The sequence below is a fragment of the Ctenopharyngodon idella genome, chromosome 19 (assembly GCF_019924925.1).
Source record: "Ctenopharyngodon idella isolate HZGC_01 chromosome 19, HZGC01, whole genome shotgun sequence".
NCBI classification, from domain to species: domain Eukaryota; kingdom Metazoa; phylum Chordata; class Actinopteri; order Cypriniformes; family Xenocyprididae; genus Ctenopharyngodon; species Ctenopharyngodon idella.
Window position 1 is genome coordinate 1,896,098 of NC_067238.1, and position 20,562 is coordinate 1,916,659.

At 35.9% G+C, this 20,562-nt stretch overlaps 1 protein-coding gene across 16 annotated transcripts in view; it reads left to right on the plus strand.

Annotated features, from left to right (window-relative positions):
- The window catches only part of rims2b (regulating synaptic membrane exocytosis 2b), a 156,592-nt gene that overhangs the window by 18,588 nt on the left and 117,442 nt on the right, over window positions 1-20,562 (plus strand). For all 16 annotated transcript variants that reach the window (XM_051873788.1, XM_051873789.1, XM_051873795.1 and 13 more), the window contains exons 4-5: window positions 2,874-3,084; window positions 14,350-14,522. In XM_051873788.1, the coding sequence (XP_051729748.1) occupies window positions 2,874-3,084; window positions 14,350-14,522 (384 nt within the window). The remainder of the gene's footprint in view (window positions 1-2,873; window positions 3,085-14,349; window positions 14,523-20,562) is intronic.

Below are 20,562 nucleotides of genomic sequence, written 5' to 3' on the forward strand. Positions count from 1 at the left end.
ATACGACTCACAGACTGCAACAGTTGGAGTTAAAAATCATCATTTGTGTTTTACGGAAGAAACAAAGTCACCTACATCTTGGATGCCCTGGGGTTAAGCAGATAAACATTAAATTTTCATTTTTGGGTGAACTATCCCTTTAAGTGAGATTCCGATCCAAATGGAGCGAACATGTTTGAAGGGCACTGCAAACGGCATAGGGAATAACGGAACATCGATACATCAGTTCACAGGAAGTGGAGAGGGAAAATCACCCAACTGTCATTGCGTACCGCGTCACCAGTCAGAACTAGCGATGGAGTGAGCCGTTAAAAGTGTTTTTCAATGGCCCTGCAATGGAGTTTACATAAAGAAATGCTCCGGGTTCAAAAGTAGCTACTTAAAGGGATAGTTAACCCAAAAATGAAAATTACCCCATAATTTACTCACCCTCAAGCCATAAGCATTTGACTTGCGTCTAAAAAGCGTTAACTTTATTAGCTTTAAATGATATTTGTCTTACACAAACGCATCGATTCGCTCCCCCTGGAGCTGCATGGAGTATACATTTTATAATCGATGGATGCACTTTTTTGTACTTATCATCCTCATCCTCCAGTCACTACCACTATAAAACTTGGACGAGCCAAGATATTTTTAATATAACTCTGATTGTGTTTGGCTGAAAGAAGATAGTCATATACACCTAGGATGGCTTGAGGTTGACTAAATTATGGGGTAATTTTCATTTTTGGGTGAACTATCCCTTTAAATCATTTGAAAGCTACCATGTACACAAACAGGTAAACCCTGCTAACAGTATGTGAGTACTCAAGATTTTTTTCTTTTGTTGGATTGACTGTTTCATCAATCTACCAAATTGCATGTCAACACAAAATGTTCAATCCATTAGCCATGCGTGACCAATGACAGCGGATATTCATGTACTCTTGTGGAGAGACAATGTCAGATAGTTTCAGTGTGGAACATTATCGATTTGCTAGGGCTCAAACTAAATATCATGATCTGTAGTTCATGTACAGTAAAACCCATCCCTGTCACATACTTCACTGTCCCATGCGACTTAAAAACAATGGAAAATACCCTCTGGATCAATAATCATCTGATGAGTAAGTGTTTTCTCTGGATAAATTATTGATTTGAGTCAGTCTGCATTAGATTTGGATATTGTCAAACTGGAACAGTATTAGACACAAGTATTAGACGCATCCTGTCAATGATTACTGTCTTGATTTGACTGATGAATGTAGAATAGGAGGAATTAACCCAGAGTTTAAAGCCTATTATATTAATGCAATTACTACTGAATAAAGAACTTAATAAGGGTCATGTTTACAGCCACAGTGCTCTCTTAAACCCAAAGAACCACAACACTCATGTGCCAAACAATTAAGGCTTTTGACACTACCTTGCAAAAAAACAAAAAACTGTAAGATTGTTTTATAGATTCTATTCACACTTTTCATGAAATTGGTACAAAACAGTGTTATTTTTGTATTATTTGTATATGATTATAGTATTTATTAATATTGTGAATTAGCATTTGTTATTATATTTTCAGCACTAGTACAAATTAGTGTCTTATAACGTTTTTTTTAAAGCAATGAAACTGCAAATCTCACATTTGTCGGAGAGCTGTCAGCTAGAGACTACAGCAGGAATGAAAATTCCATACCAATCTCATGAAAATAAAAAAATATTTTACACTTCTGTGAATTTGTATAAATTTATGAAATTGAAGTAAGCAAGCATAAAGGTCCCCCCCTTAGTTGGGTGTAAGCAGATCGCACAAAAATGTATGAATAAGACTCTTAATAACTATAAATAAGTAGTAATAAGGAGTTTATTGAGGCAGAAGTCATTGTTAATAGTGAGAATTGAATCCTAATCTAAAGTGTGACCAAAATTATTATTGTTTTAACTGAAAAGACACCCTATTGCGTAATCAATTGGGTCTTTTTTTTTTTTTTTTGCAGTAACTTTGCTGGGTATGCTGAACATAATAGCACTTCTTGGCCGAATTATTCTCATATTCCTGCTCAGTTTTGCACAAATGTTAATTAACAGGTGACAACCCTGTCACGGGACCGTTTACACGACACTGTTTTTCAACTAAAAACAGAAAACTTTTTATGTGTTTTGGCCTGTTCATTTACATAACATTGGCGTTTTGGGGGCCTGAAAATGCTAACTTTTTTGTTTCAAAGTGCAAGTTTTTGAAAAGAATATTTATCGTCTCTGTGTAAACTACAAAAACACGAATTTGTGAAAACAACGATGTCATGCACATGTGTATTATGTGTTCAGTCTATAGGCACGTATTATTTCTTTTCAAAGTGATATCGCCAACTACTGGCCTGGCATGCATAATACAGCGTTTTTGTCATTTTTGCAGATCCGTGTGAACAGGGATTGTTTTGACAACGTTGTCACCTTGGGGCAGTCGTGGTCTAATGGTTAGAGAGTCAGCCCGAAGGTTGTGGTTTTGATTCTCAATACCAGCAGGAAATGGCTGAGGTGCCCATGAGCAAGGCACCTAACCCCCCATTCACTCCCTGGGCGCTGCAGTGCGTGTGTGTTCACTACTCACTGCTCCTAATATGTGTGCACTAACTTGGATAGGTTACATGCAGAGGACAAATTCTGAGTATGGGTTACCATACTTGGCCTTCATGTCATGTCACTTAAAGTATGCAAAAAATGCAAAGGAAAACTTTTCAGTTTTTAGTACATCGTTGTTGTGTAAACGTATCTTCAGACTGATCCAGGAGCAGCTCTTCATACCTGACTCTCCTCCCCAAATGTAAATCAAGACAATTATAAGAAAATACTAAAATGACCCAAACCTAAATGTCCCTTTCTGCTCTCCACAGGAAGTTACACCAGCAGTTTGAGATGTATAAGGACCAGGTGAAGAAAATCGGAGAGGAGGCTCAGAAGAATCCGGAGCAGAAGGGAGACTCACCCACCTGTGGGATCTGCCACAAAACCAAGTTTGCCGATGGCTGCGGCCACGTCTGTTCTTATTGCCAAACTAAGTTCTGCGCACGCTGTGGAGGACGCGTCTCCCTCCGGTCCAACAAAGTACGTCTGACTCCTCTCTCATCGTAAAAGTCTGTAGACAAGTTGTATAAAAACTCTGTCAACTGTATGTAGTCTCTATATCTTCTGTTCAGTTTTGACATTTCATATTGTGTTTTTGGGTTTGGTGGCTTTTTACTAAACAGGAAGTTAGCCATTTAATCCCTTGACCACAAGAGGGTGCTGAAATGTAAAAAGAAAATAAAGCCCAAAAACAATCAAATATCGGAGTGCCTGAGGCCTGTTACTTGAAGCTAGTTGAATAAACTCTGAGTTTCAGAGTAAGTTTAGAGTTGATAAAACCTTTCAAATCCAACCTAGATCAGGTTCAGCGGGCTTACAGCGCTCTGTATAAACATTCTCTGTCAACTCAGGGTTTGATCCAGAGTTTGATTCTTCAGATTCATCAATTTGATTCACTTCTATGAAAAATCAAACTTTCTGAAAAACATCATAAATTTAAATGCATTTACAAGGCAGAAATAAACACTGCTGCTTCAGCAAGAATGAAAATATCTGACTATATGCATATGTATCAACTGAATTTACATAATTTATAGGTTCAGAAAGAGCTCAAAGGAAAACATGTAAGCTTAATCTGTTTAAAGGCTTTATATATTAAAGCTTGTATTTATATATTTACATTAATTTAAATGCAGCTCAATATTACTTGTCAATTAATATAATGCTTATATGAATGTATTATATGAATTTTTCATAATTATAATTCATACATATTAATATAATAAATAATTAACAGGAAAAGTCTCTTAAAAATGTTGTCTCTTAAATTTTTTCACTATAAAGTGCTTTAATTTGAGTGAGAAATATAGTGGGAGTGGCTTTATTGCATCAGATATATAGTATGTCACTTTGCTCACATTGGATTGATCCAATTTTGGGATCTCTAACCCAGAACAAAGCTTTTTAACAACGTTTTCAACAACAATAGTAATAAAAACTATTATTATTAGAGCACCAATGTGACACTGATGAATGAAGTAATGGCTGTTGAAAATTCAGCTTTGCCATCACAGGAATACATTTCATACAAATAAATGCAGCCTTGGTGACCATAAGAACTTTTTATAAAAAACATTAAAAAAAAAACTTATTTAACACTTTTTACCAGTAGTGTGCATACAGAAACTAATTACAGATATTAAATACAAATATATATTAAATAGAAACAGATATTTATTACATAATTTCAAAATTCATATATTATATATTTGTCTTTTTCTTTTTAAAGAAAGAAATCTTTGTCTCTTTTTATGAAATCAACACAGGCTGTTCAACACTGTTTCCACTAGTGGGCACTGTATTCCATACAGTGATTCAGCCCTTCCTCTGTTTCTCATGTGTTTGTGATTTCAAATTAGCTATTATGAAATTTTTTTCTGACTGCAGTTCTGTCTTACAGCAGTCAGTGAACCATTGGAGTTTAGACTTGAATACATGAATCAATACTAATATCGCAGTACATTTCCCTCTGTTCCTCTCTGTGCATCTCCGTTTCTTTTTTTATCTCTTGCACTCGTTCCATTTCATCACTCTGTCAATTACTTGCATAAATTTACAGCAGGGGGACAAATTGTTCAGCAGCTCCTTTCTTAGTATTTATTTTCTCTTCATGGTTTTATCATTATGTTCAAATTCTCACAAGCCCCTTGATCATGGACCATTAATATTGTAAAAAGTGAATTACAATGACAATTGGATGTATCCAGAAATAATGAATTTAATTGTTACATGCTGCTGGCGTATTATTGTTCCATTAGAGTGAAATCAAATGAAATATACTGTATGTTTAGTACCATTAATATATATATATATATATATATATACACTATCATTCAAAAGTTTGGGGTGGGTTTTTTTAATGTTTTTGAAAGAAGTCTTATGCTCCAAGGCTGCATTTATTTGATCAAAAAACGCTAATATTGCAAAATACTATTACAATTTAAAATGACTGTTTTCTATTGTAATATATTCTAAAACCCTTCAGAAATCATTCTAATATGCTGATTTGCTGCTTATGGAACATTTCTTATTATCAATGTTGAAAACAGATGTGTATATGCTTAATGTTTTTGTAGAAACCATGACTCAGGAATAGAATAGCATTTATTTGAAATAGAAATATGTTGTAACATTATAAATGTCTTAACTGACACTTAATTTATTGACCCCAAACGTTTGAACAGTAGTGTATACTGTATATATTTGCATTTTTAAGTTATTTTCATGATATTTATGCATATTTTACCCCCAAAACACTGTCATGTGAAAAAAAAGTCTCATCGTGAGATACACCATGGTAATATACTACATTTTATGCTGATTTTTAATTTAAAAATGACAGTATTTTTTGTATTTATTTATGTTTTTGCAAAGAAAAAAAGAAAAAATTATGCAATATTTTTTCTTGAATTTTGGGGTGAAATATAACAATTGAGATTCATCCAAGAAGATTCAACAAGTGTCCATGTAGAATATAGACACTGATTTAACACCTGCACTAAAGTAACTGACTGAATATCAAAGAGGAAAGCTATTCTCTAACATCATTTCAAGTGATTTATTTAAACAAATGTAGCTTTTATCAACAAGGCCCCAGTAGTGAAAACAGACAGAGTTTTGTTTGTTCTGTAGAACCTCAGACAGTTGCTTTACCCAGACAGTTCCTTTCTGTGTATAGAGATTATTTACATCCTAATTTGTCCGCCGCCTGTACTCTTTGCCCTCTTAGGAGCTGAAGAATGTGGAAAATAACTTTACTGATGGTCAATTGTTAATCAGCGACTAATTCACTATTCACAGCTCATGAATGATGAATGATGTGCATAATGCATAGTGTTTAGTGAGGGTGCAGCAGGAGGAAGATCTGTACATGCTTCTGATGAGATAACACTGCGATAAACAGCACTTGTATATAGTTAGCACTGCTTACTCTGCTTGAGTTCTTGTTGGTATAGAGGCAAAAGACTTTATAGGTCTAATTCAGGTGTCCCAACAAAACAGTATTGTGTGTTTTGTTGCGATTTTAGCGTTAGCTTTTTAAATCAGAAGCATACAGGACAGAAAACTAACTATATATTTATCTAGATGGTAGTTTTTTTTATGTTAACTTTTTATCTGCTTACCTGACATGTGAGGTTTTGTTTGATTCATTTCACTGGTTTGAGATCAATATGGATGATTACATTATAAGTGTGATGAATTTGATGAACTGTGATGAATTTGGACTTTAAAAGCTAATTCTAGATCAGTAAGTAGTTTTATTCCCATGGTGCTATGCGCTTCCTGCTGGACAGTGAGTGTGGAGCTGTGTGAAGGCAGCCGGTGTTGTGGTGTCATGGACACCGGCGCTGCTGTGTCTGATGTCAGTGTCAATGGCTCCACATGTTAGTGAGGCCATGGATTGAGTTGCCCCCGCAGTGCTAGATGACCAGATTCTTTTTCAGCGCTGGGACAGTGATGTCATGGAGCTCTTGCTCCACGCCCTTAAACATTCACACCCACAACATTTTACATGGATAGACAAGAAAAAGGAAAAAAAAAAAAACCATGCGATTGATGAAAAAAATGACATTGATTATAATAACATTAACTAACCACATAATGCCTTATAAGGGCATTTGTAGTAGGTTGCAATACCTTTTATAATTACAATAATTGCAGCTAATAATTCTGAATAAGTGAATTATAATATATCACACAATACATATTTAAGGCCGTATTAGTCCACACTAATACGTTTACACTGAGGGTACATTTACATGACAACGATGTACTTTGTCCAGATGACGTTATCAAAACTATCCACGTTCACACGGATCCGCGAAAATGACTAAAAACACTGTATTACGCATGCCAGACAAGTAGTTGCCGTTGTCACTTTGATTACGTGCATGCGCACATATGCATTCTTATTACAGAGCACTCGCGCCAAACGTGCATGCCTATCCACTTTATTTTTATAGTTTACTGCACTTTGATATTCTTCTCATTATTTCCCTATAGCGGCTAATAAATCGGAAGCCTCGCACATTCACCGAAATACCTTAAAGGAATAGTTCACTTTCAAATAAAAATTTACTGTTATTTACTCATCCAAGATGTCCATGTCCTTCTTTCTTCAGTCGAAAAGAAATTAAGGTTTTTAATGAAAACATTCCAGGATTATTCTCCTTATAGTGGACTTCAATGGTCTCCAAACGGTTGAAGGTCAAAATGACAGTTTTAGTGCAGCTTCAAAGGACTTTGAAGTCTTATCAAGCGAAACGTTCGGTCATTATATATAAAAAAAAAAAAAATTAAAATGTATATGCTTTATAAACACAAATGATTGCATCACAAGTGCTTCCACCAGAACTCGATTCCGTATTCTTCAAAAAGCTTACGCTAAACGGAACTGGCGCTGTGTTCGTTCTGTAAGTTGAATAAGGAAGGCGTAGAACATTCAGCGTAAGCTTTTTGAAGAATACGGAATCACGTTCTGGTGGAAGCACTTGTGATGCGATCATTTGTGTTTATAAAGCATATACATTTAGATTTTTTTTTAGAAAATGACCGATTGTTTTGCTAGATAAGACCCTTATTCCTCGTCTGGAATCATGTAAAGCCCTTTGAAGCTGCACTAAAACTGTAATTTTGATCTTCAACCGTTTGGAGACCACTGAAGTCCACTATAAGGAGAAAAATCCTGGAATGTTTTCATTAAAAACCTTAATTTCTTTTCGACTGAAGAAAGAAGGACATGGACATCTTGGATGACATGGGGGTGAGTAAATTATAAGGAAATTTTTATTTGAAAGTGGACTAATCCTTTAATTACGTGTTGACAAATAAGGTGGATAGATTAAATACGCATGTATATGTCGTCACCGTTTTCACAGATTCGCGTTGTTGCAGTTTACACAGAGATGGCAATGTTATCGTTTTCAAAAACCTGCACTTTGGGGCTGTTTACACGTTTTCAACTAAAACTTTTTATGTGTTTTGGATGTTCATTTACATGACAACATGGTGACAACATTTTGGTGGCCTGAAAATGCAAACTTTTGAAAACAGGTTTCAAAGTGTACGTTTTCGAAAACAATACAGTTATCATCTCCGTGTAAACTGAAAAAAATGCAAATCTGTGAAAATGGTGACGTCTTGCACATGCGTATTGCGTGTTTAGTCTATCCACCTTATTTTTCAACACGGAAATAAGGTGTTTTCTGTGAATGTGCGAGACTTCTGATTTATTAGCCTCTATAGGGAAATAACAAGAAGAATATCAAAGTGCAGTAAACTGTAAAACTGTTGTCGTGTAGGCTAAATGAACGGCCAAAACTCATAAAAAATTTTCAGTTTTTAGTTAAAACGGTGTCGTTTAAACAGCCCCTAAGATGCGTTTTTATCCTGCGAAAACTGTGCTTTTTGAAAAGCACTCCCAAGTGGATAAATTTGAAAAAGCCATTTTCGCAATATAGTGTGGACTATGAAAATGGAGGTAGCCTATTTAAAAACAATGACGCATACATGTTTAGTCATGTGACGCATATTGAGCCAATAGATGTGTCTTATGCCGCTATTGTGTCTGTTATGTGCTATTCACTTCCACACAGTTGCTAAAATGTTACTTTGCACACTCTTCATCTCACAGTCCTGCAAATATGACAGAAAATCTACTCGCAATTGCTGTCCTGCGGCAAAACATGAGAGCAGTTGCGTTTTAGACCAAACATATATAATGGTGACTGGACGCTTCAGTTGAATGGTGAGATATTTTGCTAAATAAAATGATCCTGCCAGATGAGAACTTGATTATGTCTGTTTCATCTGAATTATTTCAGTGAGCTTTTATGAGGTTTTTTTTTACAGTCTATGGGTTTTACGCATGCACAGTAAGGTGAATTTAGCGTTTTCCAGCGTTTCAGTGTGGATGAGAAACTTTTGGAAAATGCTTGAAAATGCTAGTGTGGATGGGGAGTATTTTGAAATGAAAACGCCGTTTTCAAATGTATCCGAATTAATAGGTTATTGTATTATGTCGTGTTGTAATGCATTGAACTCTAAAGGTGTAACTACAAATAGCTAATATCATGATGTATTTTATCTATGGCTAGACATATTCATGAAAATAATGCACTGAAGATCCAGTTGTGACATTTTGACATTACCAGGTCAAACATATATTAAAAATGAAACATGCAAATGAATTGTTCACAATTAGATCTAAAACATACATTTAGAAAACAGTTAGGGTTATTTAGGTTATTCTAAGTGCTAACACAAAAATTAATACATGGACATTCAAATGTATCTGAACAGACATCTATTTTTTAAAGAACAAGGAAATGTACTTAAAAATTACTATAAAGTGTTGAACCCATTTCACTCAATTCTTTACAGATGTGTTTTCCCAGTATCCCAACATGTACTTGGCTTTACATTAGTATACATTAGATCTGCAAACCTAGTTAAAAAAAAAAAAAAAAAGTACTGTTTCTAATTGTTCTAAATGTTTCTAAATGTTGGCATTTCTAAGTGTAATAAACATGTCTGATGATAAATGGGAGTTAGGCTATTTATAAAGTTATTTATAATTAATAGAGGTTTTGGATCCGTTTACTGATGTTAACATTTTGTTGATTACACTTTCTTTTGTAAACTTGTATCTTGCTCAATTTAAGCCACTTCTCTCCTAGTGGATAGGATACAAACACATGACAAGCCGATTCTGTTGCATTGTGAAATGTTGGGAGAGAATGAAGCAAGTTTAAAGGTGTCTGACTTCTAGTCTCTACCTCATGCTACAATGTATTAATTTGCGTTCATTGTTTTTAGCCATTTCAACTAAAATCATTCAGTGAAAACAGCAATATTATTTTTATTGCAAATAGGAGTTCAGTCCACTTAGATCTCATTCACACACTGTAAGGTCATGTTAGGTGAACTTCATTACAGCTTTTGAGAGAGATGAATTAACCCGAGGACGCTCATTCATTCACATTGTTTTTAGTGTTTACAGTGTTTGGCTACAGCTTCGTGTCTGTTATTACCTGTGTTTTTTCGGGCGGTTTGAGACGGCATGCATTTGTAATGAACTGAATTCCGGCTTAGTGGCTTGATAGCGGTAGGATCCGTAAATAATGTAGACTAAAGCGAAGAGCAGTGAGTTCCTTAGCTTCATCGCGCATTCAGCCTCTTAAACGCCGACCGGTTCCGCTATCAGACATGCGCAGAACTGACAGCAGCTCAATAGCCCAAGTGTGGCTTCTCATGCCGTTCTCAGAATCCAGTTGAACCGAGCTGATCATTTATCGTTCTGAGGGAGGCAGCAGACGCTCAAGAGTCATTTATACGCTATAACGATCTTCTCTTTCGACGTTCATCTGCCTCGACGGACACAAAATGACTCGCAACGACGAAATCGGTAGGAAACTTAATTTATGCACTAAGTAGCATGTTAAATGTTTTCGACTCATTTCGACTCATAGATGAGACCGGGGCTAGTTGTCACAAGGGCTCAGTAACTTTGTTTTTTAAAACAAACGTCTAGTATATAAATGTGTATTTTCCTTTTCCTATTTTTTTCATGAATTCCATTCAATATCAAAATCAATTGTACGCTAGCGCTATTGAGTAAACAAGTGAACAAAGTAATGTTAACATATACATTCAGACTTGAGTCAACTAGGCCTAATGAAGGTAGATTTAACTGAAAGCCTGAACTGTGTTCTTTACAATTTATTAATTACAATATATGTTGGCCAATGCATTCATTTTATATTTTTATAGGTTGCTTTATTTCTATACTCTGTTTTACTATTTAAATTCAGCTGAACAGCCTATAGGCTGTTTATTTGCAGGTTCCCATTGTGACAACTTACCCCATATACAGTAGTGTTACAACATGCCCCTCTATTGGTCAAAAAAAGGTTTATGAACTGTGTTTTTTCTTCTGAGCAATAGAGTGCAAAAGGCTCCACAAGTAAAATCGCATTCATATCACACTCAACTTGCAAGCTTGTTTTCATCAATAATATACACTTTGGTTGAAGCCATCAGTCTGCATTATTTCATCTTCATTTAAAAAAAAAAAAAAAAAAAAAAAAAAATCATGTGCAAAACTGTGCAATTTCTGGTAAAGAACTACACTAGCATGATCCTTGTCCGCCCACTCCCAAGCACTGTGAATGACGTATATTCAAGACAGTCTCTCCATACTTGTAAACTTTAAATTTGTATACATCTGGTTATAGTAAACTTAATTTTTTTTCTATACAATTAATTTTAAATCAATAGCTTTATCTTTTTTTTATTTTATTACATTGTTTGCAATGCTTTATACTGCAAGTCTTTTGTCAGTCACTTGTTTCTTTTGTGAAATTTGTGTAGCCTCTGCGGTAATGCATTTCTCAATGTAGCAACATTTGCATTGAGCACTTTAATGTCCACAGTCCATTTGAAAGCAGTTCAGGCAATATTTCCTTATTACTTGGCTGTCACTAATGGCCCTCTTGTTCTATTTTCTGGGCCCATTCCATTCACACACAAACTCATTTTCTCCCTTTTGGACTGTCTGTCTCTCTCTCTCTCTCTCTCTCTCTCTTTGACTGTCTCTCTCACTGGTGACTCAGCAAAGACAGGTGACCACTCTCCTCTAGCAGCTCTAATGGTAGCCATTGATTTACTTGCTCTCACTGTCTCCTGCACAGTTTAAATGTGTGTGACTTCAATGTTTATGAGAGTGCAGTTTATAGATGTGCGAGTCTGCCAATCTTACAATCACAATCTTGCAAACGTTTACCATACACTCTTAAAAATAAAGGTTCTTTACTGGCATCAATGGTTCCATGAAGAACCTTTATCACAGAACCTTTAGGTTCTAAATAATTGTTACTACAGTCATTGATACTAATGGATTTGAACAAAGCCCCTTGCTAAACAAGCATGTAACCCATCACACATTATTTGCGTTATGGAAATAAATGAAATGTGGTATTTTATTGTATGGAAACTATGATTACCATGGTAAATTACAAGGGGGCTGAATTAAAATGGTTTAATTGGTTTAGTTAATTGCAATTAAATTAAAATGTATTATAGTTTAAATTATATTACAGTAAGTAGGGATGCACCGATACCAATGCCAGTATCGGTATCGGGCCGATACCAAGCTCATACTTGTACTCGTAAAAATACCCCCGATACCAAAGACCGATACCTCATGTGACGTAACTGACAGATTTTCCCGTGCACGGAGACACCAACTGCAGCAGCAGAAACAATGTCAGCCTTGGGGGTGTGGAAATACTTCAAAATTATTGATGGCAACCCACACATTGGCGGGATAGGCGGAATCGCGCTGAATGACACAGACCAGAAGCGCTCTCTCTCTCTCTCTCTTTCTTGCGCGCGATCCCAGTTCTCTCAGACAGCGCGCGATCAGTTCTCCTTGCGCCTGAATGGTCAAATGCACACATAGTTGTCAAAATGTCCATCGTGTGGAGTATCTCACGTAAATACAGTCGGTTATGGCTTAAGTGGACGTAAACATTTGAGTGAAAACAGGACATGTGTCAGTATCCATGGATTCGGTCTTAAAGGGACAATAGCCTAATTAAATATTTGTCATTAATGTTAATAAAACAACAAAAGACATTAAATAAACGTATACATGGTAAATAAACCTACTGTATCTGAAAAACAAGTTTATTTAATTTGTATTTCTATAGTATTTGTTGTATTGTTTGTAATTTGTAAATTTCTTTTTATATAGCAACAATTATATATATTGGTAATTATGCCCTTTGAAGGTTATTGGACACTGTGAAATTTTTGTTCTTTAAGTTTGTGACAAGCACATAAAAATTATTTTTCATTAGAGTAATAATAAAGAAGCTGTCCTACATTCATTAGTCCCACTGTGTTGTGCTTGGAAAACTGGAACATCACCAAAAAAAGAAAAAAAAGAAAAAAAGAGAGAAATTAATAAATGTATAGGCATCGGTATCAGTGAGTACCAGAAAAAAAATATCGGTACTCGTACTCGGTCCTTAAAAAATGGTATCGGTGCATCCCTAACAGTAAGTGAACTTGCAACTTTTTTCAACCCACTTAAATAGGACTCCAATATATTCTCAAAAAAATATTATTACAATTTTTAAAAAAATATCAAAATATTATTAAAACATAATGATTTAAAATGTACTTTAAAGTAAAACTTCTAATTGGACATTATTACAAAGAATCATAGTCATTAAGAGTCAGTCATGAAAGTGTACTCTCTGTAAGTACACTTAGTGGCCTTTTATTTCATTATGATTTTATTATCTGCAAGTACAGTTTTTTTTAAAAATACACTTTTAAGATTTGACGTACACTACAAGTGAATATTCTATACAATTAAGCCCACTTCTTTTTCACAAAGGTATCCTTACTGTAGTAAATACATTTTATTCTATATTAACAGACTCCAGCATACTCACAACACTAGGGCAAACGGTTTGGAGAATGAATGGATGAATGTTTTATTAGTAGTAGTAGAAGATACTTTGATAGTTGAATCATCTACTTACCAACAAATATTTTTCAGATTTTTTAGACTATTTTAAGTCGTAAAGAAAGCAGAATATCAAAATCATAATTTTAACATATGGCTTAAGCTGGGTGGCGAGTGAGCCCTCCCCAGTCTACAGTGCCCCACAATTTTTCAATGTAAATCTGTGGTGGAAAATGGAACTGCAGCGCGCTCTAATTGAGAGTCACTGGGGCAAATTTCAGACTGCCCCGCTTATTTTCACGTTACCTTATGTAAACCCCGCTCCAGACCAAGACGATATCCATCCACTTCAGCTATGTGTTTATTAGTCTGCATCAGGTCAGTAACTAGTTGGCATGTCTGTTCTTCCTATGTGAAGTATGAATAATATTCAGTCAGGCTGAATAACGCAAACTCTGCCAAAAGTGTTCTGCATGTGTTCAGCCAATAGAATATAAAGCTTACAAAATGTTTATCATAAACCAGCGCTAAAACCCAGAATCTGCCCTAACTAAATTCACAGTCAGGAGCCGCTACTGATCTCTGATCTGTATGATAAAAAGGAATAGTTAGAACACTATACCTCTATAGAAGCTGGACATCTTGGTTTGTTTGTTATTATATTCTTATGTTCTTTCTGACCGTTTTTGTGTGTGTATGTGTGTGTGCTAATCTAATCTCATATTTCACTGAATTTCCTTAATCCTAATTTGTCATCTTCCATGTAGGTAATGTGGGTATGCAACCTGTGCCGAAAACAACAAGAAATCCTCACCAAGTCGGGAGCGTGGTTCTACAGTTCTGAGGGGTCCAGATCACGGCCCCAAGCCAAAGTAAGAGGAGGCCGAGCCGGAACAAACCAGGACCCTCTCAGAAACGGTTCAGGGGTCCCCTCAGACAGGTGAGACATTTATATTCCTGCACATTGCTTGGCCTCAGACAATGTAAAATGTGTGGGACTGATGCTATCAGACGGTTTTGTCTCAATGAGAATGCTTTGTTAAAGGATTTTCGGAGTGAAAAAGACTTAAATGAATTGTTTTTATCATTGATAATTTATAGAACAGAAAAACGTGTTTGTTTTTTTCTTATAGAGAAATTAGCAAACCACTATATGATTTGTTTTTCAGTTTCAGGATTTCTTAGCTATTTTCTCAGGACATATCTGTAATGTGGTATGGACATTTTATGTGCGGTAATTAAGAATATCACTTACAGCAGCATTAATACACAGGAAACTGCACATGTTTGAGATCTTTAGGAGCATCAGTAAAATTCAAACATACAAATGCTTTAAGAGTTGTGCTATGTTGAAGGCACAATACATGCTTTGCAGTTAACATTTACCTCTAATTTTTTTTTTGACAATTATATATGTTTGATACTTTCTGAGTCAAAGCAACATTTAGTGTACAGTGACTGTTGCCTCACAGGTACCTAGGGGTAAACTAATGGTCATGAATTTTGCAGTAACTACATTGTTACATTTTAATAAGTGAATGTGAGTGATGCCTGACTTTGCTAAGCTCTCTGCTACTGTACTAGGGTGTTGTGATTGATATGTGTTTGCTCAGTATTATTATTATTATTATAATAGTAGTAATCAGTATTATTATTATTATTATTATGATGTTAACCTTGTGAAAAAGTACACTTTTAAAAAGAGTCTGTATTACAGAAATAATATACTCTAAAGGAATATACTTAAGTGAAAAATGAATGTAATGTTTTTGGACATTTAATTGCATGTCACTTACATTTACATTAAAATATATTATAATTTAAATTGATATTAAATGCAGTTACTTGAAATTAAGAGTTATGTTTTTTGACCCACTTAAGTACATATTTACATGCAATTTAAAATAGACTTTAATGTAATTTCTATTGAAACTTGTAGGTCATGTATTTAAATATATTTGTAATTACATATTTAAAATATATTAACTTTAAATGTAATATCAAATAACACACTACTGTTAAAATTATAATCAAGCACTTTAGTATATTAGTCAGCACATTGAAATAAAAAAAAATATTATTGATTTAAGATGTATTTAAAGTGAAACTTTCAATTTGACATGATTACAAAGTTTTTAAAAGTATATTTAAGTGCATTAAAAAAGTGTACTCTCTTTATGTATACTCAAGTAGCCTTTGATTTCATTAGTGTTATTATCAGCAAGTGCATTTTATCAAAAATATACTTTTAAGATTTGAAGTACACTACAAAGGTATGATTTCTGGACAATACTTGGGGTTAATAGTGGGTTGCTTAATAGTGCTTACAGCCTTCATGACTAGAACAGATATTTCACTACTAAGCTACAAGCAGCAATACCCATTAGCTCTGGACTGACTCGTAAAGTGGACTAGCGATCCCGTCAGACTCTTTCCAGCAAATCATTAAGGGTCTGTAAGTGGTCCAGGAGCTAATGAGGAAAGTGCACTGACTACACAGGCCACATCAGTGTCAGATGGACTTGCACACATTGAGCTCAGATAGATAATGGTAATGATGGTAATTATTTTGACTGCTCAAAATTTTCAACAAATTATTCAGCCTACTTGAGTAGTTGGATTGAGATGCAGGGCAGAGATGGAGCAAGTTCCAAATGAACTATTTTATAGCCTAATTGTTGGTACATATGTGTCAGATAGATTTCTTCAGCTGTTTCATTGCATCTTGCTGTTTTTTCAGTGTCAGAACCATCGTGATTGACACGTCTCAAGGTTCTGTTCTATTTAGCTGTGCTCAGCTGTTTTTGAATGCAAAGACTCCCCACAACATCCCACCCAATGCTGTCTCAACTCAACCAGCCAGAAGAAAACACCACAATAAAGGCCTGTTCACACCAAGGATAATAACTATACCGTTTTAATAATCTGTCTAATTCTATGAGAACAGGAAAGTCCACACCACAACTATAACAACGTCACTGAGAAACAATATCAATCACTTTCAAAATGATTTTTCCAGCTGATGAATGATAAAAACATTGACAGCCAGTCAGAATCCATCCTTATTTAAAGAACGCGAGCATTTAAAGCGGCAGATGACATAAAGCGCATGCTTATAATAAACAGAACCTTATTTTGCATTAGTGTGGATGCTAATATAGTTATCATTCTTGGCGTGAGCGGGCCTTTAATATGAAACGTTTTAAAGGGATAGTTCACCCAGAAATGAAAATTTGATGTTTATCTGCTTACCCCCAGGGCATCCAAGATGTAGGTGACTTTGTTTCTTCAGCAGAACACAAATGATGATTTTTAACTCCAACCGTTGCGGTCTGTCAGTCGTATAATGCTTGTCAATGGTAACTCCATCTATAAGAGTCAAAAAAACATGCACAGACAAATCCAAATTAAACCCTGCGGCTCGTGACGACACATTGATGTCCTAAGACACGAAACAATCAGTTTGTGTGAGAATCCGGTTGGTGAGGTCTGAACGCGCTCTGACAACGGAAGTGATGTCTCGCGCTCATTGAAATATAAGCGCGAGACATCACTTCCGTCATCAGAACGTTGTTTTCAGACCTCACCAACCGGATGCTCAAGGCAGTTGGACATAGTGGTGTTTTAGAGGTAAAAAATTATATAAATACTGTTCGGTTTCTCATACAAACCGATCGTTTCGTGTCTTAGGACATCAATGTGTCGTCATGAGCCGCAGGGTTTAATTTGGATTTGTCTGTGCATGTTTTTTTTTTTGACTCTTATAGATGGAGTTCCCATTGACATGCATTATACGACTAACAGACTAACAGTCACCTACATCTTGGATGCCCTGGGGGTAAGCAGATAAACATCAAATTTTCATTTTTGGGTGAACTATCCCTTTAAAAAGAAATGAAGTCATACCAACGATGTTTTTCATCATTTTTGTCACTTTCTAGAGTACTAAACTACTGTCTCAAGTACTGTGATGCTTGAGTGATGAGCCCTTGTAATCCCTTGTAAAGTCCGCATGCAACGGAAGTTAGTCTTTTCTTCCCTATTGTGACGTAGCCTACATCCCAGTGAAACGGCTTCTCAAACAAGAAAAATTAGGAGCGGAACTTGATTTTGTCCATCGTGAATTCGACTTGGGGTGCGTTTTCCAAAAGCATCGTTAGCCAACTAGCATTGCAAGTTCCGTTGTTACTAACATAGTTCAATGATTTGATGTTTCCCGAAACTATAGTTCAAACTATGTTCAAATTATCAAATCATATTTCATTTCGAATATATACAAATGTCATATTTGTCAAGAGATTTTAAGCACCGTTTTTTGAAGAGTGCGCATGCACTTACGTGCTCTAGTACGTAAGAACGAGCCTATGATTGAATCTGGAAATAAAGCAAAAAAACTGAGAAAAATGATAATTAGTCATAGATGCCATGTCCATAATTTATAGCTAAAAATCTAGCATTAATTCGATCTCAAACGGTATAATTTAAAGAAGTTATTACTCCACCACCTGCGTAACATCATTCACCAAGGTGGCTGGTTTATTTCGATTAAATAAACCAAGAGTTGTCCATTTTGTATTTATGGTGACTTCAATCATGTTAGCGATGATATAGCTTTTAGCTATAATGACGATGTCAGGGACAAAGAGAGAAACGAACGAAAAAATCGAGAAAATGTCCTGTAAAATGTGGTTAAAGATCTTAGCAGCACCGAAAAACATTAGAAAGGAGATTAAAATATACTCACGTCTCAGAACGCTAAAGGAGATTCGATTCGCCAAGCAGGCCTACGTGCAGAAACGCCCTCATGTTGCCAGATCCTCTTCAAATAACCTATCACTTCTTAAAGTAACAAATTTTAACCCGCGTCGATGAGGTAAAAGACAAAACGTTCGTAAAGTTGTTACATATATCACCCGTGCACTGTAGAGCGCGCTGCTCCAATATTGCTTTGAGCGTCTGCTGAAATAGACAGTGCACAGGCTGTGTCTTAAAACCTAGTAAGCTGACTGCTTAGACAGTATATTAGGATAGGCTATCATATGCACTAGCCTAAAAATGATCACAGGGGTTTGCCTCTCTCAGTGCACTTCTCCCGTTAGAGCTCACTGTAACAGAACGCCGTGTTCACGCTCCCGTTTGCGCATCTCTCACAGAGACCCGTGTAATTAAGCAGCCAGCGCGAGCGCGTCAGGAATGATGTGTGAGAGAGAGTCTGTGCTGCTCCAGTTTGTCTGATTCTTCGAGGCGAGACGGTGGCGCATGGACGCAGCTCCAGATATTCCAGCTGGTAAAAATGCAGCGCTGTTCTTCTCTCTCTCTGGCACGCCGTCAGACAGAATCCATCCCCCGCTCCCAGCAGCCGCAGCAGCACCTCAGGGCTGGAGCATGAGGCGCACATCCATCAGATCTCCGGGAAAATATGGGACTTGATCGACACGGCAGCGCGTCGGATGTAGCGGTCGCGGGGCTGTGGGTGTGCTGTTGTTGTTTCCTCAAGTGAAAGACTACTGGGCTCGGATAGGGAGGAGGGGGCTGGTGAAAATGCAATTTGGGACATTGCGACAGTTCTGTAGCTCTTTTCTATCGCATTTTAAGCCACCTCAGAACATCTCGAAGCCAGAGCTGTTGGGACAGGCGCGGGACGGCAGGTGAGGCGATCGATACCCGCTCACCGATCATCACACGAGAGCTTAACAAATACAGAAATACATTACAGGGACATCCATTGCTATAAATTGACATTCGAGTGCTGAAAATGCTGAAGAATCCTGTGGGTTTTGAACTTACGCTGCTGTTTATTCGCACGGGTGTTTTATAATGGTAAAACTGCGCCTCCGTGCCAACAGCTTCATTTGATACACTGTGATTTTTGCATAAGAGAATATGGGAACACTCTTTATTACAGTGTCTATTAATTACTGCATGTAAATGCAATTAATTAAATTAATAATAATAGTAATAATATTAATAATAATAATAATACACATACTAACAAGAATATTTAAGTTGTGCCAGGAAATAATTGCAATTTATTTTAGACTACTCAATACACTGTGAAAAAGTAAAAACATGCACTTATTACCTTAATTAGCTGTTTCCTGATATGACTTTTAAAATTTACCTAATGTAGCTTAATGTAGGCTAGTCATTTAGAAATTTTATTCAGTCATACTTATTAATATTCTAATTTAAATAACCACTTAATTTAGAGGTAACCACATAAAGCACATTTTACGTTGACAAAACATTTAAAGTATATTTAACACGAGCACTGTAATAATATATGGTAAAGAGTTTTGCATTTATTTTATTTTTAACTGTATTTATAACTGTTGTGTTTATTTTACCACTCTCATATGCAAATCCCAGTTGGGATCATAGCTTTAGGGCAATGGGACATTTTTAGGTTTTTCTTTTGACCCCTTTTATAGTGCATTGTTATAAGTTGGTCAGATGGTTAGGGACAATTAGCATCTAAATGCATCCTTGTGTACATTTCTAGATAGATCTATAAGTTTATTTCTGTAAAATAGATTGCTCTCACTTATGCTTTTCTGCTGATTCTTTGCTGGAGCGGATTTGAGACTTTCTTTACGACACTAATTTAGACTATGAGGAGCCTTGAGCTATTTATAACTCAAGCACAATAACTTGCTTTGGGAAAAATGCCCTAGTGAGTCATTCAGTAAAGTCATGATTTATTAAGCAATGTTATGGCATTCCTGAAACAGTGCATATGGATTATATCATAATACAAACAATAGTGTATACGTTCTCATTCACAACATACAGGCGAAAGTACAAAGTCATGGTTTCTTAGACGAGTTTGCGGGGGGGGGCGTCTTTCACAAGAGTCTTGTGTTCACAGGACCATCTTGTTAAAGTAACACTTTGTCATGCATGTGTCATCTGCTAATAAAGTCTGGATAAAATGAGAAAGAATTACATGTCAGCAACATGCAATGTAAAAATATGCACTA